Source organism: Erinaceus europaeus, chromosome 12 (assembly GCF_950295315.1).
Source record: "Erinaceus europaeus chromosome 12, mEriEur2.1, whole genome shotgun sequence".
NCBI lineage: Eukaryota > Metazoa > Chordata > Mammalia > Eulipotyphla > Erinaceidae > Erinaceus > Erinaceus europaeus.
The window spans coordinates 69,278,955-69,295,090 of NC_080173.1; the positions used below are offsets into that span (position 1 = coordinate 69,278,955).

The 16,136-nt window shown below is 44.6% G+C and overlaps 2 protein-coding genes across 10 annotated transcripts in view; one reads left to right on the forward strand and one right to left on the reverse strand.

Moving 5' to 3' along the window:
* The window catches only part of HNF1B (HNF1 homeobox B), a 74,353-nt gene extending 71,171 nt beyond the window's left edge, over positions 1-3,182 (reverse strand). For 3 of the 9 annotated variants that reach the window (XM_060203934.1, XM_060203932.1, XM_060203931.1), the window contains exon 1: positions 2,038-3,181. In XM_060203934.1, coding sequence (XP_060059917.1) covers positions 2,038-2,381 — 344 coding nt within the window. In that variant the 5' untranslated portion in view covers positions 2,382-3,181. Of the gene's footprint in view, positions 1-2,037 lie in introns of all 9 variants that reach the window. The other 6 variants (XM_060203935.1, XM_016185499.2, XM_007516956.3 and 3 more) reach the window with 4 other exon arrangements.
* A 7,520-nt stretch (positions 3,183-10,702) lies between these two features.
* Positions 10,703-16,136, forward strand: part of LOC103108121 (C-C motif chemokine 15-like) — a 290,207-nt gene continuing 284,773 nt past the window's right edge. Inside the window, exon 1 of the mRNA XM_016185486.2 lies at positions 10,703-10,706. The gene's annotated coding sequence lies outside the window, so the exon portion shown is untranslated. The remainder of the gene's footprint in view (positions 10,707-16,136) is intronic.

The following is a 16,136-nucleotide window of genomic DNA, read 5'->3' on the forward strand; positions in this document are numbered from 1 at the left end:
GAAGGAGAGGGAGAGGGAGAAGGAGAAGGAGGAAAAGGAGAAGGAAGAGGAGGAGAAGGAGAAGGGGGATAAGGAGAAGGAGGAAGAGGAGGAGAAGGAGAAGGAGGAGAAGGAGAAGGAGAAGGAGAAGAAGGAGAACCGAAGGAACAGAGACCTGGAAGTGCTAGCAGCTAGCAATTGCTTGAAAAATTACTTTAATAAGGTCTGGGCACCCCTGAAGGTTAGGGGCGGCAGAAGGCAACACCCCTCTTGGGAAGAGGAGGAAACCCCCGGGTTAGTTCTACAACCACCCCCCATCGAGGGTCTCAGCGCCCCAAGGCTGCCAAACCCACCCCCGCCCCCAGCTGGTGCAGCGGCTTTGCAGAGGGCAGGGGGGTGGGCCCAGCTCCCCACTGGGGCTCTCGGCGCTGCAGGAGTCCCCGCAGCTGGGTGGTCGCTGGGAGTCTGGGGTGGGGGGCGGTGGGGGCGGTGGTGGCGGCGGCTGGGCAAAGCGCCCACTGCGGCCTGCAGCCCTGCGCCCGCGTTTTTCCTTCCTTCCAACTAAGCCGCATTTACAACTTCACCAATGAATAACCCGCCTCTCTATTCAACCTAATCACGGCCCTTTGTGTATCTTTCTGTTGATGATTTATAGAAATAAATTAATAACACGCTAACTCCACGTGCTGCAGTTTATGTTACATCTCGGCGGCGCCCGGCTGGGTACGGAGGGGCTTCCCACACCTTCCCGGGAGCCCGGCCTGGAAGCAGGAGTAGGAGGCCACACCGACCCGGCCAGGCCCCGCGGGACCCGGGAGACAGGAGGCCGCAACCCCGCCAGTTCACAGAACCCTGATCAACCGCCGGCGCCTCAGCCACTTTTTCTTTTTTGCCAGCTCTCCTCGTTTTCCTGCACCTTAACGCCCGGAGCGGGAGAGACCTGGGGGCTGGGGAAAGACCTCAAACCTACAAGCAAATCCCTTCAAGATAAAAAGAAGTCTTCAATAAGCGGCGGGGGTCCTGATAGCAAATTCAAATGCAAGGTCACACCCCATCCCAATCTGCCGCTGCGAGCGTTCTGCTGGCCCCGGCTGAAGCCCAGGCTGCACAAGGCTGGGGGCAACTTCGCTCCCACGTCAACCTCGAATTGAGGGCGCACGAGTGTTGGAGGCCTTGCCAGGGCTGGGTCCGAAAACGGACTGGCCCGCCAAAGCGAGGTGAGCCCAAAGGGAACCCCTCGGCCCCCTGGATAATTAGTAACCAGCTGTCAAAGCCTGAGGCGGTGGGAAAGGCCCGACAAAGATCCCCGCCCAGGGGACAGCAGGCTGGCCAGTCTGCCTCAATTTCCCCAGCCTCCCAATGTGGGTGGCAGCATCTGGGGACACCTTCCTTATTCAGATTGCCACCAAATCCACAGCGAACTGCTTGGCTACGTGGCTTCCTTTGCTGCGTGTGGGCCCTTAACCCTACAACCGGGAGAAAAGAAGGAAAGAGAGAAAGAAAGGACAGAAGAAAGCCCCCCCAAACAAACAAACAAACAAACAAACACCTAGCCTAGCCTTGCATGGGAGCTCCCACCAGAGAAATTGCCCTAGGTGCGGTTTATCCCCTTGCAAACACAGCAGAGCGCTATGCCCGAGGTCGGCATGAGTTTTCCCAGGTGAGAGAGGCAGCAAGCAGGAGAAACGAATATGACTCCCTGGCTAGTGCCGGCAGCAGCCTCTTTGCTCCTGGGAAACCACTGCAGTTTAATGCACACACTCCCACCTTCAGCCCTGTGGTCAAGTCTCTAGGCAAAGGGGCCCGCAGCTAGGAATCTCCCAGACCAAGCTCCACTCTGGCTGGAGAACGCCTGAGCCGTGGTGCTGGCCTGAGCAGTGGGAGATGAGGTCTCAGAACCCTGGGATATGGGTCGGGAGGGGTCCAGGTGTCGGCAAAGGAACAGAGCATCTCTCTGGAGACTTCTCTGGTGGGGAATGGATTCGGCTGGAGGGCTCAGCTCAGTGCTGCGCAGGCCAAGGCCTGGGGCTCTGGGAGTGCGCCTTGACCCGCACTTACCTGAGCATCCGGTCCACCTCTGCCCGCTGCTCCGCTGCCTCCTCGGTGTTGAGGGCCTGTAGCTCCTTAAGGATAGGAGGGGTGTCATAGTCGTCCCCGTCCTCAGAGCCCTCGTCCCCGGACAGGCGGCCCTTGGCGTGGCCATTCGTGAGAGTATGGAAGACGGGTTTGGTGTCTGGGTCGGCCCCGCTCCCGGGGGACAAGGGCAGCGTCTCCAGCTTCACCCCGAAATTCGGGGATGGCAATAACTCCTCCAGGGCCTGGATCAGTACTTCCTTGGTGACCCCGGAGCTCAGCAGGGCGCTCAGGAGTTCTTGCTGGAGCGACGTGAGCTTGGACACCATTTTCCAAGTACAGAAAAAGGGGGTGGGTGGGTGGGTGCAAGAGAAAGGGGCGGAGGGGAGTTTGACTGGCGGACCCCAAATCCAGAAACCCTCCACCTTTCAGCCTCCAGACACCTGTTACTCCTTGGGGTCCCAGAGTCTCCTCGGAGAGGAGTCAGAAAACTTCTAACTTGCCATGATCACCACCATTAGGCCATATAAGACATGCAAATTAGCGGGGAGGGCCAGCTTTCGGCAAGATGCAAATGACTGTGGGGAGGGGGAGAAACTGAGAGAGAGAGAGAGAGAGCGCTGGAGGGGCAGACCAGAGACCCTGACACCCAGGTGGGGGCTGCCTGGTCCATTGTACTCACTCGAGGGGTCTGGAGACCTTCTTTGACCAGTTCTGTTTATTAGCCAAACTTTGGTTGACCTTTGGACTTGGGAAACCTGCAGCCTAGGACTGGAGGCCGGGAGCTTCCCCCAGCGGCTTCAGGTCTGGCTATAGTCTGGAGAGCTGAAACTGGGCCGCTGTGGGTTCAGGTGAGAGTTGGGAGGAAGTTGGGGTCCTCTTAGAAGGAGGTGCAGGAAGACGAGAAGAGTAGAAACTCCTGTGAGGAGTATCCCAACTGACGTAGGTGGAAGGCTTGGGAGTCAGACCCTTGGCGGTGGCAGAGAAGCTGACGGCTTGGGAAAGAGGTGCCACAGATGCTGAGACCTGGAGGTAGTGGGACATGTGAGGCGGAGTGAGCGCGGCTGGTTGGGACCCCATTCACATCTACCTAGCCTACCTCTCTGAGAACACCAGGCCTCACTGGAGGTCTGGAGATGCAGAAGAGCCGGCCAGGAAAGTGTAGGAGAGTGGGGTAAGGGCTGGGGAAACCCTGGCATGGAGACACAGGCTGATTTATGGCCAGGGGGAGTAGCCACGTTTGAGCCTGCCCGGCGGCCCCACAGCAGCAGCACCCGACCCCGCCTGGCCTCCAGGAACCCGATTCGCTGGGCCGCATCCTCCTCGGAATACCCAACCAAGCGCCTCGGCTTTGGGAACAAAAGTAGAATTGCAGGGCCTCCCTCTGAGCAGTGAAAGTAAAGTTTGGGGTCGCGTGTACCCTGGACCCACTGATTTCTGGTTTACTCGCAGTTCCAGGACACAGCAGTTCCCGGAGTTAGGATCTGTGCTTTGCTAAATTGGGAAGGCGCCGAGAGAGAATCGTTGAATGAAAAGGTGGTTTTTTGTTTGTTTCCACCCAGCCTCAAGCCCGAAAGGAAGCCAGTATCTGTCAACATGCAGTGAATTTCACCCATCTCTTTAGTGTGCCGAAGGGTGAAAGGAGACAAGGGTGCATCCAGACCAGTCTGAGGAAGACCCTCGCTTTTAGGATCTAGCATTCAACAGACTCAGAGCTCCTGAGGCAGAGGCCCCTCTGCCCCTCTCTTAACCTGTGTTCTCCGTGAAATACTGATAGCTACAGTGCAGGTAGTGCTGCTGCTTTTTGGGTGGTTAGTTGTTGAATTAGCCGAGACCCCTTGGCCTAATAATAGTATTCACACTGCTTGTCTGGAAAGACAGGAAGCTAGTTCCCTGTAGTAAAATCTAGCCCCTCTGGAGGGGGTTTTCAGAATCTGACAGATTTAGCATTGAGGTTGGATGGATTGGGACATTAGGGGCAAAAACAGAATAGTTGAGAATCTGCAAAGAAATTTCTAAATAGATTCTCTGATCTCTCCCACCTTCAGCAGACAGTGAGAAGGAAGGGTGGGGCTAGGTTCAGGAAAAGAAGTTTCAGGCTGGGTCAGAAAGAGTCGGCCGCTCACATCTGCTTGGTTCAGGATGGATTCTAGGTGTATGGGGTTGAAGTCCCACATGTCATTGATCCAAGTTAGGCTGCAGCAGCCAGCTGCCTCTTTGAAGAACAGAATCTGCTACAGAGACTTGCAAGACCTATCTGTGCTGGGACTCAGAACAAAAGGGGCTGGTTGTATGTGCGGAGTCCTAGGGAAGGTACATCTATGGAAGGTACATCTATGGTAGCCTCTCTTTCCTGAGCAAAGAACGGTATGTTTATGGAAACAGAGACCCACTGTTTCACATTATTGTCTTCTAGTTTATTGTGACATATGGCAGGTCCTTATGTTTCACAATTCAGCTCAATAGGAGAACATTCTCTGCCTACCCATTGCCCTAGCAATAGGAATATGAAGTGTCCAGAGTAAATATCCCTGGAGAACAATCTTTTCTTCTCTGTCTCTCACTTGGTATCAGGATAGAAGTAGTCATTCGTATTAAAGAGTCGTTTCTGGATTTAGCTAAGAAAACCTATTAAAAAACCAGCAATCACTTCCCTTTTAACAACAAAGCTTTGATTTGTGATAACAGCTACTGTGTGCTCAATCTGACTCTCAAATCTCTCAAAATTCAGGTGTTGGCAACCTACTACCCCCTCTCCTGCAACAAATAAACAACTGAACATGCAGAAAGTTTCAGAGTACAGGGAAACTTCCTATGAGTGTCCCAGCTATATCTTCCTGGTAATAACATCCTGTAACCCCTCTGCTCTGATTCACCCTGTATATGACTCTTGGTATAATTCAGGTGCTTCCCAGTATCTTTAACTATAGATCTGTGAACATATTCAATGAGACCCTTTCACATAAAAACTTTTAAAAGAAAACTATAGGTATCCTAGCAGAGTCCTATAAGAGGTGAGTGAAAAAACACATTAAGTGAGTGAAAAAACACATTAAAACCCTTTGGGTAGGAGGTCAGGTGCTGCACACCCAGTTGAGTGCACATGTTACCATGCACAATCACCCAAGTTCAAGTTTCTAGTCCTTGGACCCCACCTGCAGGGAGGAAGTTGCATGAGTGGTGAAGGAGTGCTGCAGGTTCCTTTCTCTCTCCTCTTCCCTCTCACTTTCTCTCTATCTATCCAATAAATTAATAAATTAAATAGTTTTAAAAAACCATTTAGGAAAGCTGGGTGGTGGCATACCAGGTTTAGTGTACACATCACAATGTGCAAGGACCTGAGTTCCCACCTGCGGGGGATGGGGTGGGTGGAGCTTCACAAGTGGTGAAACAGTGCTGCAGTTGTCTCTCTCTCTTAAGCTCCCTCTCCCCTCTCAATTTCTTTCTGTCTTTATTCAAAGTAAATAAAGAATTAAAAAAAAAACACCTTTACTTAAACTTCTCCTACACAGAGAAAGCAAGACTACAGTTGAAATGTTTTTCTTTATGCTCCACAAGGATAAAGTGGTGATTAATTAATAGTAGCCTCATTTAAAGATAACAGAATAAGGAAGTCCGGTAGCGCAGTGGGTTAAGCTCATGTGGCGCAAAGTGCAAGGACCGGCGTAAGGATCCCGGTTCGAGCCCCTGGCTCCCCACCTGCAGGGGAGTTGCTTCACAAGCGGTGAAGCAGGTCTGCAGGTGTCTTTCTCTCCCCCTCTCTGTCTTCCCCCTTCTCTCTCCATTTCTCTCTGTCCTATCCAACAACGACATCATCAATAAAACAAGGGCAACAAAAGGGAGTAAATAAACAAATATATATATATATATATATAAATATATATATATATATATATATCAGAATAAGACACAGAGCATTTGGGACTAGGTGGTAGTAAACTGAGTTGAGCACACATATTGCAATGAGCAAATACCTAGGTTCAAGTCCTGGTCCCCAGTTGTGTGTGGGGAAGCTTCAGAGTGCTGTAGGTGTCTCTTTCACTATCTCCTCCATTCATCTCAGTTTCTCTCTATCCAATAAATAAACAGATATTTATATTTTCAAAAGGCATAGGATACTTATGGAGATGGCTTGGAGTCATAGAACTGACAATGGTGATTAGGACTTTTGAGCAGGACTTTAGGATGAAATGGAAGGGCCCCAACTTTTACTATTTTGGGAGATGGCAAGTTGTAAAGGATGGGTTTCAGAGAGAGAGGTAGTGGGCACACAGCAGGGATCAGAGGGCAGGAGGCAGATGGAGTTAAACAGACCTAAATTTGGGTCTGAAAAATGCTTAACCAGTTGTATGATTTAACTATACTACACACACACACACACACACACACACACACACACACACACACACACACACCCCTGCAGGGGGAAAGCTTCACAAATGGTAAAGCAGTGCTGCAGGTGTCATACAATCCTTAGTTTCTCTATGTGGAAAATGATAACAATACTATAGTTTCTTGATGACTAAATAAATTAGTAATTACAGGTTCCTGTACTATCACAGGTTCTCACATATGTAAGATGAAGAAACACATGATAAAAACATGCAAAGAAGTAGAGCAGCTGATTAGTTTGAGCTATTTTATTCCCATTTGTTAAGAGTTACTGAATTTGGGACTGGTGGTAGTGCACTTAGTTGAGCACACATGTTACAGTGTACCGGGTTTGAGCCCCCAGTCCCCACCTGCAGGGGAAAGCTTCACAAATGGTGCTGCAGGTGTCTCTCTCTCTCTTCTTCCTTCTGTCCCCTTCCTTCCTCTCAATTTCTGGCTGTCTCTATCCAATAAATAAAGATAAAAAAGAAGAGTTGACTGAATTTAAAGAGACCATGTTAGGTTCTTTTACTTCAACAGTACAGCTGAAATCTCCAGACTCTATAAGAAATGCAACCCCTGGTATGAGGTAGTTTAAGAATCTAGTTGACTTGTCATTCTACAAAAGAATTCCAAGCACTGTCTTGGGAATTTCACAGCATGAAAACACAGTGTGTTTGGATTTACTTCCCTATAGCTTGGCAACATAAATTATTTTTCTTTATTTAATTTTTTTTTTTTACCTTATTAGGGAGGTTAATGGTTTACAGTCACTTGACACATAGGTACAACCCCTCATCTCCCCATGATAGGTGTCTAAGTGTTAAACAATCTAAATATATAATATATATTCATTTTATATTTCAATTTATTTCATATTTAATTATATATGTATATATATATGTATGTATCAGAACTGGAGTATCACTCTGGAACATGTAATGTTGGGGATCAAACTCAGAACGTCATGCCTGAGAGTCCAACACTTCATTAACTGTGCCACCTTCTGGTCTGCTCTTTATTTTTTTACAGGTTGACTGACTTTTATGAAAGTAATCTGGCCTGGCACATGTGCTGCCAGGGTCCTGACCTAGGCTGTCACTCATAAAAGTCTGGCACTGTACCTCTGAGCCACCTCCCTAGCTGCATAAGTGATTTTTTTTTTTCCTGCTCTTGTACTCTGTCTTCCCCCAACTTCCTATAGTTACTGTACTTTGCTTAAATAGGAAAGTCAGGTATTCTCTGTTCTCTGCTGTCCTACTCTCCAAAGTTTTCTTGGTGATTTGAGACACTCTCTAGAAGATTTCAAAGTGAAGTTACTGTTTTTAATGATGCATCAGGAAGTGAGTTAACATTCTTGTTTTACCAAATGGCTTTTCTAACACAATTAAAAAAAATTCTGAGAGTCGGGCGGTAGCACAGCGGGTTAAGTGCACCATGGTGCAATGGACAAGGATTCCAGAATAAGGATCCCGGTTCGAGCCTCCAGCTCCCCACTTGCAGGGGAGTCCCTTCACAGATGGTGAAGCAGGTCTGCAGGTGTCTATCTTTCTCTCCCCCTCTCTGTCTTCCCCTCCTCTCTCCATTTCTCTGTCTTATCCAACGATGACAACAATAATAACTACAACAATAAAACAAGGGCAACAAAAGAGAAAGTAAATAAATATTTTTTAAAAAACCTTAAAAAAAATTCTACATACTAAAAGACCACCCACGGACTTCCCTTTGGTGTTGTCCATGGTATTTACATGTGGTACGAAGAATTGAACCCAAGGCTTCCCAACAGTAAGTCATGTACCTGCTGAGCTATCTCCCAGCTCCAAAATAGGTTACTTTTGAGCATATGCCAATAGAAATAGATGGTTAGGGAGATTTCTGGGTATTGGGAAGGCTCTGTATCTTGATCAGGGTGGTAGACTCACTGTCAGACTACACATATGATATGTACATGTTGCTGTAATTTCTAACAGTATAAATTAAATTAGAGTATTAAATATAAAATGTAAAAAGTGGAATCATCTCCTTAGTTCCCCCCAGTTGTTTACAGTTGGTGGGTGATCCTCCAGATTTTTTTTTACTATTTATCATATATAGTCCGCTATCAATAGGCAATGCATTAGAGTACAAGGTTTGTAGGTCAGAGGACCCAGGTTCAATCCCCAACACCACCATAAGGCAGGGCTGAGCAATGCTCTTATCTCTCTTTCATAAAAATAAACCAATCTTTAAAAAGAAATCAATAGATTGAAATATTCTAGGGGTTGGAAAATTTTTTCTACAGAACTAGATAGTAAGTATTTTAGGCCTTGTGAGTAAGCCATTTAGTCTGTTACAGGTACTCAACTGCTATAGACAATACATAAATGAATCTATGTGGTTGCATTCCCATAAAACTTCATAAAAACAATTTGTTGATTGAATTTGGTCCATGGGCCAGTTGCTTAGCCTTTGTATAAATCAGTAATACAGGTCAGGTTCTGTAGAACCATCTCTGTGAGACCTTAGAGGCACTTCACATAATTTATGATAAGGAAGCAGACATAGGAAGTATTCCTGACCTTCCCCCCAGACAGTTAGCATTGTGCACTAGAAAAATCCTAGTTTTGGGTCAAATAGACTAGTTACATTCTTAGAGTATGGGGTGTGACATTGGACAATTTAATATCTTTAAATCTTTAGAATGTAACACTATGTAGATAATGGAATTTATATTTCATTAAGTTATTGGAATAATTAAATAATAGAAAATGCTGTGTATGAGGGTTGGCAGGAGTTGGACTTGATTTCATATATAATCTTAATCATAGAACATGATTCAGGGGGTGCCTTCCCCTCTCTCTCCCTTTAATACATGCAGCTTCTGATTTAAGTTCATTGAGGAATATTATTAAATGTCTACTATTATGTGGAGAATACTGTAAAGTAATAGCTGATGAATATAGAAAGAGCTCAGCTCCCAACTCCAGCCCTGTCTGTTGCCTTCCTAGAAACCCCTTCCAACTCCATGATTTTATTTTGCAAACGTGCTGCTATCAGATGGTCTTTGTAAAGGAAACTCCTGAGGACTGAGAAGACTTCTCTCATTTTGATTCAATAGCCAACATTCTACTCTTGGGTGACTTTTAGAAAAAGGGTTTTCTCAGTAGTAAAACTTGTAAAAGATTAAAAACTAGTGATCTAGTATGATATTAAACTAATAAATACTACACCTAGCATAGAGAGCCTTTACTCCAGAGCAATAATCTATTCCCCTTTCTTCTACTACAACACCCTTGAAAAGTGAGATTGGCAGGAAGCCCAGAACATAGCAGGAACTCCATAAATGTTTATTGAATAAATTACAGACTATGGTATGGAGAAAAACAACTATATTTACTAAAATTTCTTGGAGTCTGTTTTATATTAAATATTCTAATAAGTGTTGGTGGGGACACACACACATACACCTCTTTTTTTCCCCTCCTCTCCAAACTCTGTGAAGTAGACAATATCAGTTCTATTTCCATAAGGAGGAAATGGAGACTTCAAGAGGCTAAGGATTGGTTCAAGGACCCACATAGGGTTAAGAAGGAGAATTTGAACTTGACCTAATCCCATGTTCAGTACCTCCCTTTTGACTCTTACATCTTCTGAACCCTCTACCACACAAACAGAAGAGGTAGCACATAGATTTGCCCTGAAACGTCTCAGCAGATAAACAGAGAGGGAGGGAGGGAGGGAGATAGAGATAGAGATAGAGATAGAGAGATAGAGAGAGAGAGAGAGAGAATGCAACAAAATGAGAGGTCAAAGTCTTTACCATCTAAGGAGAATCCTGGCACACAAAGAACTATAATATTTGTTTAGTGTTTTATTGTGTGCAAAGAACTTTCTCCTTTCATTTAATCCTCAAAATTACCCCCACAAAGAAGGCCAAAGGGGTATAACTATTCACAGTTCATAGGTGAGGGAAGTGAAGCTTAGGGAGGAAATGATCCCTGCATGCACCAAACCCACCATCTATTGATCCAAATCTTTTAGAGCTAGACTTCAGTGTTTCTCCACAACATTGTGTTTATGACAAGCTTAGCATAAAGTGCATCCAGAAACAGGTATAACTAAGAATAAGCCATGGTAAGTTACAGACCCAACTTTCACTCTCGCTTTTTTTTAATTTTTTTTTTTGCTTATCTATATTTATTTGTTGGGTAGAGACAGCCAGAAGTCAAGAGGGCAGGCAGTAATTGAGAAGGAGGGAGACAGAGAGATGTTAGAATTAGAAGAGAGAATTAGAAGCAGACCAACAGAGAGACACCTACAGCACTGCTTCACCCATTGCAAAGCTTTCCCCTGCAGGTGGGGACCAGGGGTTCGAATCCAGGTCCTTGCACACTGTAACGTGTGCTCAACCAGATGTGCCACCACCAGGAGCCCCCAACTTCCACTCTCCAACACCATGCTTGATTAAAAAAAAAAAAAAAGGATGCCAGGAAAGCCTTTAGATCCAAACTACGAATCGGGAACCATTACCCAACTGATGCTACACTGTACCCACTTGTGTCTCCTCACCTGTCCTAGTTTCTCGTTGTAGAGCAGGGTGGCCCCTTCTCCAACTTTGCCTAATTGTGTCTAATCAAGAGCGCCGCTCATAAACTCAAAGTCATACTAATCTGGGTTTGAGATCTCTTTCTGCTTCTGCCTAGTTGTGATCCTGGGCAAGTTGCCATTCTGAACCTTAGTTTCTTCATCTGTAAAAAGAAGTAAAAATAAAAAAGAAGAAGCCTGTGTAGAAATCCATAGAAAAGATAATGTATACAACCTTCCTGGCACACTTAATAAAGAGAAGCAAACAAACACAAGTAATAGGGAAATCAGCAAAGTTCCATGGTTCAAGGGCTCAGCATCCTTGAAGGACAAGTAGGATTTGCCAACAGGAGCTCAGAGCAGAATGAAAATGCTGAGCAGACCTGAAGGCGTAAGCGTGGGTCAGGTGGTGATGGGGGCAAAGAGCAAGCTGGCTTCTCTGGACCCTGGAGGATCTTGTTAATGATAATGACAGAGAGTAAAGAGCTGATCATGAACTAATAATGAATGCCAGGTCAGGGGGACTGAACTTCTCTCCTTAAGACAATAAGAACACTTTAAACATTTTCAAAGGGATATGCATACGTGTGTGTGTGTGTGTGTGAGAGAGAGAGAGAGAGAGAGAGATAGAGGGAAGTAATTTGACTTTTTATAAAAAACAATGCTTATGACAATAATAGTAGTAGTATTTGGATGTCTACATTACTCTCCTTAATAATATACAGAATTATTTAATCTTTACCATTATCCAAGGTGGCTCTTATTATCTCTATTTTACAGACAGGAAAATGGACAGAAGTGGCTAAATATGAGGTTTTTAGATCCAATTTGTGATTAAGATTTTGGATTTATATCTCACTGTGGACCTTGTGGGCAAGTTACTAAACCTTGCTGTGCCTCAATGCTCCCATCTTCAAAATGGGGATAGATGTAGCCTCTACGTAACAGGAGAGTTGTAGATATCAGTAGTGTCAAGCATTTAGAAAAGATTCTGTCAGTAGCCTTTACTAGGGCTGGGGAGATAGCATAATGGTTATACAAAAAAAAAAACCCTTTCATACCTGAAGTTCCAAAGTCCCATGTTCAATTCCCAGCACCACCATTCACCAAAGCAGAGCAGTGCTCTGAAGTCTCTCTTCCTCTCTCTTCCTCTCTCTCTCAAAAGAAAAATAGCCCTCACTATTTCATAGCTTTGACGACGATGATGGTTGTCCAAAGGGACTCAGTGCATTCTTGGATGACACCTTCAAGGAAACTTAGCCTTTTTGTTTTTGTTTTTCCAGGCAGCTGGTAAGTGAAGTTCTGCATGAAGCTAAGTGCAGCGGCAATGAAAACCAAGGTTTTAATGAAGGTTGTTCTAGAAGGAACTACTTCAGAGGTGCTGATAATACCCCTCAGCATGCACTCACTAGGCTGATGGGATGGGAACCAGCCCAACACACAAGAAGGATCCTAGAAGTTGAGTATTTTATTGGAAGTTGCAGCAGAGTAAAGAGAAAGTTTAGGAACAATCTGAGATTATAAGACAGCATCCCTCATTCTGTCCCCTTTTTCTGAGAAGCCACAATTTTCTCTTTAAAAGTAAGTAACATGAGAAAGAGACAAAAAAAGAACCAAAGCCAGAGCATCACTCTGGAACATGTGATACTGGAGATTAGATTTAGGATTTCATGCTTTGAGATCCAAAGCTTTATCTACCGTGCCATCTCTCAAGCTGCTAAGCCATTTTCTCTACCAGTATCTAAAGCACACTGCTCATTTCCACTTCTGTACCTTCTCACCTTCCATTTCCTTTCCCTGGAAGGTATCCTTCCCACCAATCCAAATTCCAAAACTTTCCAGAAAACTTGGTTTAAAATTCATGTGCTTGGAGCCTCTGACACCTGCAGGGAGGAAGCTTCAGGAGCAAGGAAGCAGGTTTGCAGGTGTTTCTTTCCCTCTCAAAGCCTATTCTCCCACCTTCCTCTCAATTTCTGTCTGTCCTGTCAAAATAATAATAATAACATATAGAATAATAGTATAGGTGGGGAGATAGCATAATGGCTGTGCAAAGAGACTTTCATGCCTGAGGCTCCAAGGTCCCAGGTTTAATCCACAGCCCCACCATAAACCAGAGCTGAGTGGTGCTCTGGTCTCTCTCCCCTCTCTCTGTATCTCTCACTAAAGTAAATAAATAAATAAATAGAATAATAGTATATAATAATAATAAGTAAAATGGCTGCCAGGATCAGTGGATTTGCTGTGCAGGTACCAAGCCCCAGTGATAACCCTGATGGCAATTACTAAATAATAAATAAAGAAATAAATTCATGTGCTGCAGGAAGCTTTCCTGATTAGTTATCCCTTCTACTTACTGCCCCACTCCCAGTCATGTAACTATCTGGCATCAATTGAGGGTTCTTCTTTCCTTTGGGAGCCCCTCCTAAACCCCCTTGGAGTTCAGTGGTTCTCAACTGAGGGTGGTTTAGGTTCTTGGGGAAGATTCTGGTTTATGACAGCACTGAGGATTGAGCCTGAGAACTCAGAGCCTCAGGCATGAAAGACATGCATAACCATTATACTATCTCCCTGGCCCCATACTGATTAGTTAACTTACTGCTTGTGCTGTTACACTAATATGTTATGCTTGCTCTAAAATAAACACAAAAATAAAGAGGCCACAGAAACCTGGACATTGAATAACTTACCAGAAGCTATAGCAGAGCAAAGCACAGGGAAAGTTTAGAAACAATCTAAGATTATAAGACCAGTCACCCTACCCCGTTTTCCCTGCTAAGCCATTTGTTAACATAAATATAAAAGATCCAACGCTCAGGAGATGCAGTGGATGAAGTGTGGAATTCTCAAGCATGAGGATGTGAGTTCAGTTCCCAGTATTACATGTGTCAGAATGATGTTCTGGTTCTCATCCTCTCCTTCTCTCTCTCATGTTAATAAATAAATTAATTAAAAAATAAGACTCAATGTCTTTATCCTGCACCTACAATGTATTATCTTGTGTACCTTAATTTTAATGTATGTTATTTAATTTTAGAAGTATGGAAAAATCTAGCTAGAGGTCACAAGGTATCTGCCTCTCAGGAATTTAAAATTTGAATAGAAAAAGAAAAGAAAAGAGGGAAGGATTGATTTGAGGCATGGGATGAGAGTAAAAAAAGAAAATAAGGGGCTGGGTGGTAGCGCAGAGGATTAAGCTCATGTAGCGCAAAGTGCAAGGACCGTCATAAGAATCCCAGTTCTTATGAAGGAGTAAAGCGGAAGCGCATCGGATTAAGCACATGTGGCGCGACGTGCAAGGATCACGGTTCAAGCCCCCTTACCCCCGATTCCCCACCTGTAGGGGAGTCACTTCACAGGTGGTGAAGCAGGTCTGTAGGTGTCTATCTTTCTCTCCCCATCTCTGTCTTCCCTTCCTCTCTCCATTTCTCTCTGTCCTATCCAACAACAACGACATCAATAGCAACAACAATAGTAACTACAACAATAAAACAACAAGGGCAACAAAAGGGAGTAAATAAATTAATTAAAAAAAAAAAAGAATCCCGGTTTGAGACCCTGGCTCCCCACCTGCACAGGGGTTGCTTCATGAGAGGTGTCACACGTCGCATGTCTCCAGGTGTCTATATTTCTTTTTATTTTATTTAAAGAATTTCTTTATTTGTTAATGAGGAAGATAGGAGGAGAAAGAAAGAACCAGACATCACTCTGGTACATGTGCTGCTGGGGATTGAACTCAGAACCTCATGCTTAAGAATCCAATGCTTTATCCATTGTGCCACTTTTTAAAAATTTTTTATTAAGCCAGACCTGTACAGTACTCTGGTAAAATAAATAAACAAGTAAAATAAAATTCCTAAAGTCCTTCTTAAATAGTCCCTAAAATAAATGGGCCGGTCCGGGGGCAAATGAAAATCCTTTTATGTGATCTGCCTCAAGAATGGCATTTACATTGTATGAAGATCACTCTGGCCTTTCCTGAGGTCAAGAAGAGTTGAGAATTGCAATTAAGTGATTCTGAGAGAGGCCATGTCATAGGAATGTGAAGATTTTTTTCCAGAATAAACCTAGACCCATGACTCATACATACATCCCGCCTTTACTGAGTACTTACTGTGTGCAAGGCCCCTGGCCCAATACTGGTAAAATAAAAAGAGAGATAGAGCCAATTGCCACAACATTCTCAGTATCCTTTCTAAATACCTAGGTTTGTTGTTGTTCTTTCTTTTTTTTTTTTTTGTATTTTTTTCTTTTTTAAAATTTTTTATTTATTGACAAGAAATATTAACAAGACCACAGGATAACAGGGGTACAAGTCCACACAAGTCTCACTATCAAAACTCTTTATCCAAACCCCTCCTTTGATAGCTGTCTTATTCTTTGTCCATCTGGGAATATGGACCCAGGATCATTATGGGGTGCAGAAGGTGGAAGATCTGGCTTCTATAATTGCTTCCCTGCTGAAGATGGGCATTGACAGGCTAATCTATGCTCTTAGCCTGTCTCTCTCTTTCCCTAGTGGGGTAGGGATCTGGGGAGGTGGGGCTCCAGGACATATTGGTGGGGTCGTCTGTCCAAAGGTGTCTATCTTTCTCCCCCCGCCCCGCTTCCCCTCCTTTCTTGATTTCTGTCTGTCCTAGCCAACAACATCAATGGCAACAGTAACAATAACAACAAGGGCAACAAGGGCAACAAAATGGGAAAAAATGGCCTCCAGGAACAATGGATTTGTAGTATAGGCACCAAGCCCCAGAAATAACCCTGGAGGCAAAAAGAAAAAAAAACAAACCAGAAGGGAGTAATGCAGAAAATAGATAAGATAATGTAATTTTAAAAGGAAATGAAGAAAGATTAAAGGGAGAGAAAAGAGGAAGGGAAGAAGTGAAAGAAAGATAAAGGGGCGGGGTAGATAGCATAATGGTTATGCAAAGAGACTCTCATGCCTGAGGCTCCCAAGTCTCAGGTTCAATCCCCTGCACCACCATAAGCAGTGCTCTGGTAAAAAAAGAAGAAAAAAAAGAAAGAAAGAAAGATAAAGGAAGGCAGGAAAAAGAGAAAGGTAGGCAGACAAGGATTAAAGGATCCCCAAGATGTCACTGGAAGGAGGCATACGTGGATGTTCTCTTCCTGGCCTTTACACAGACCTCACAGTG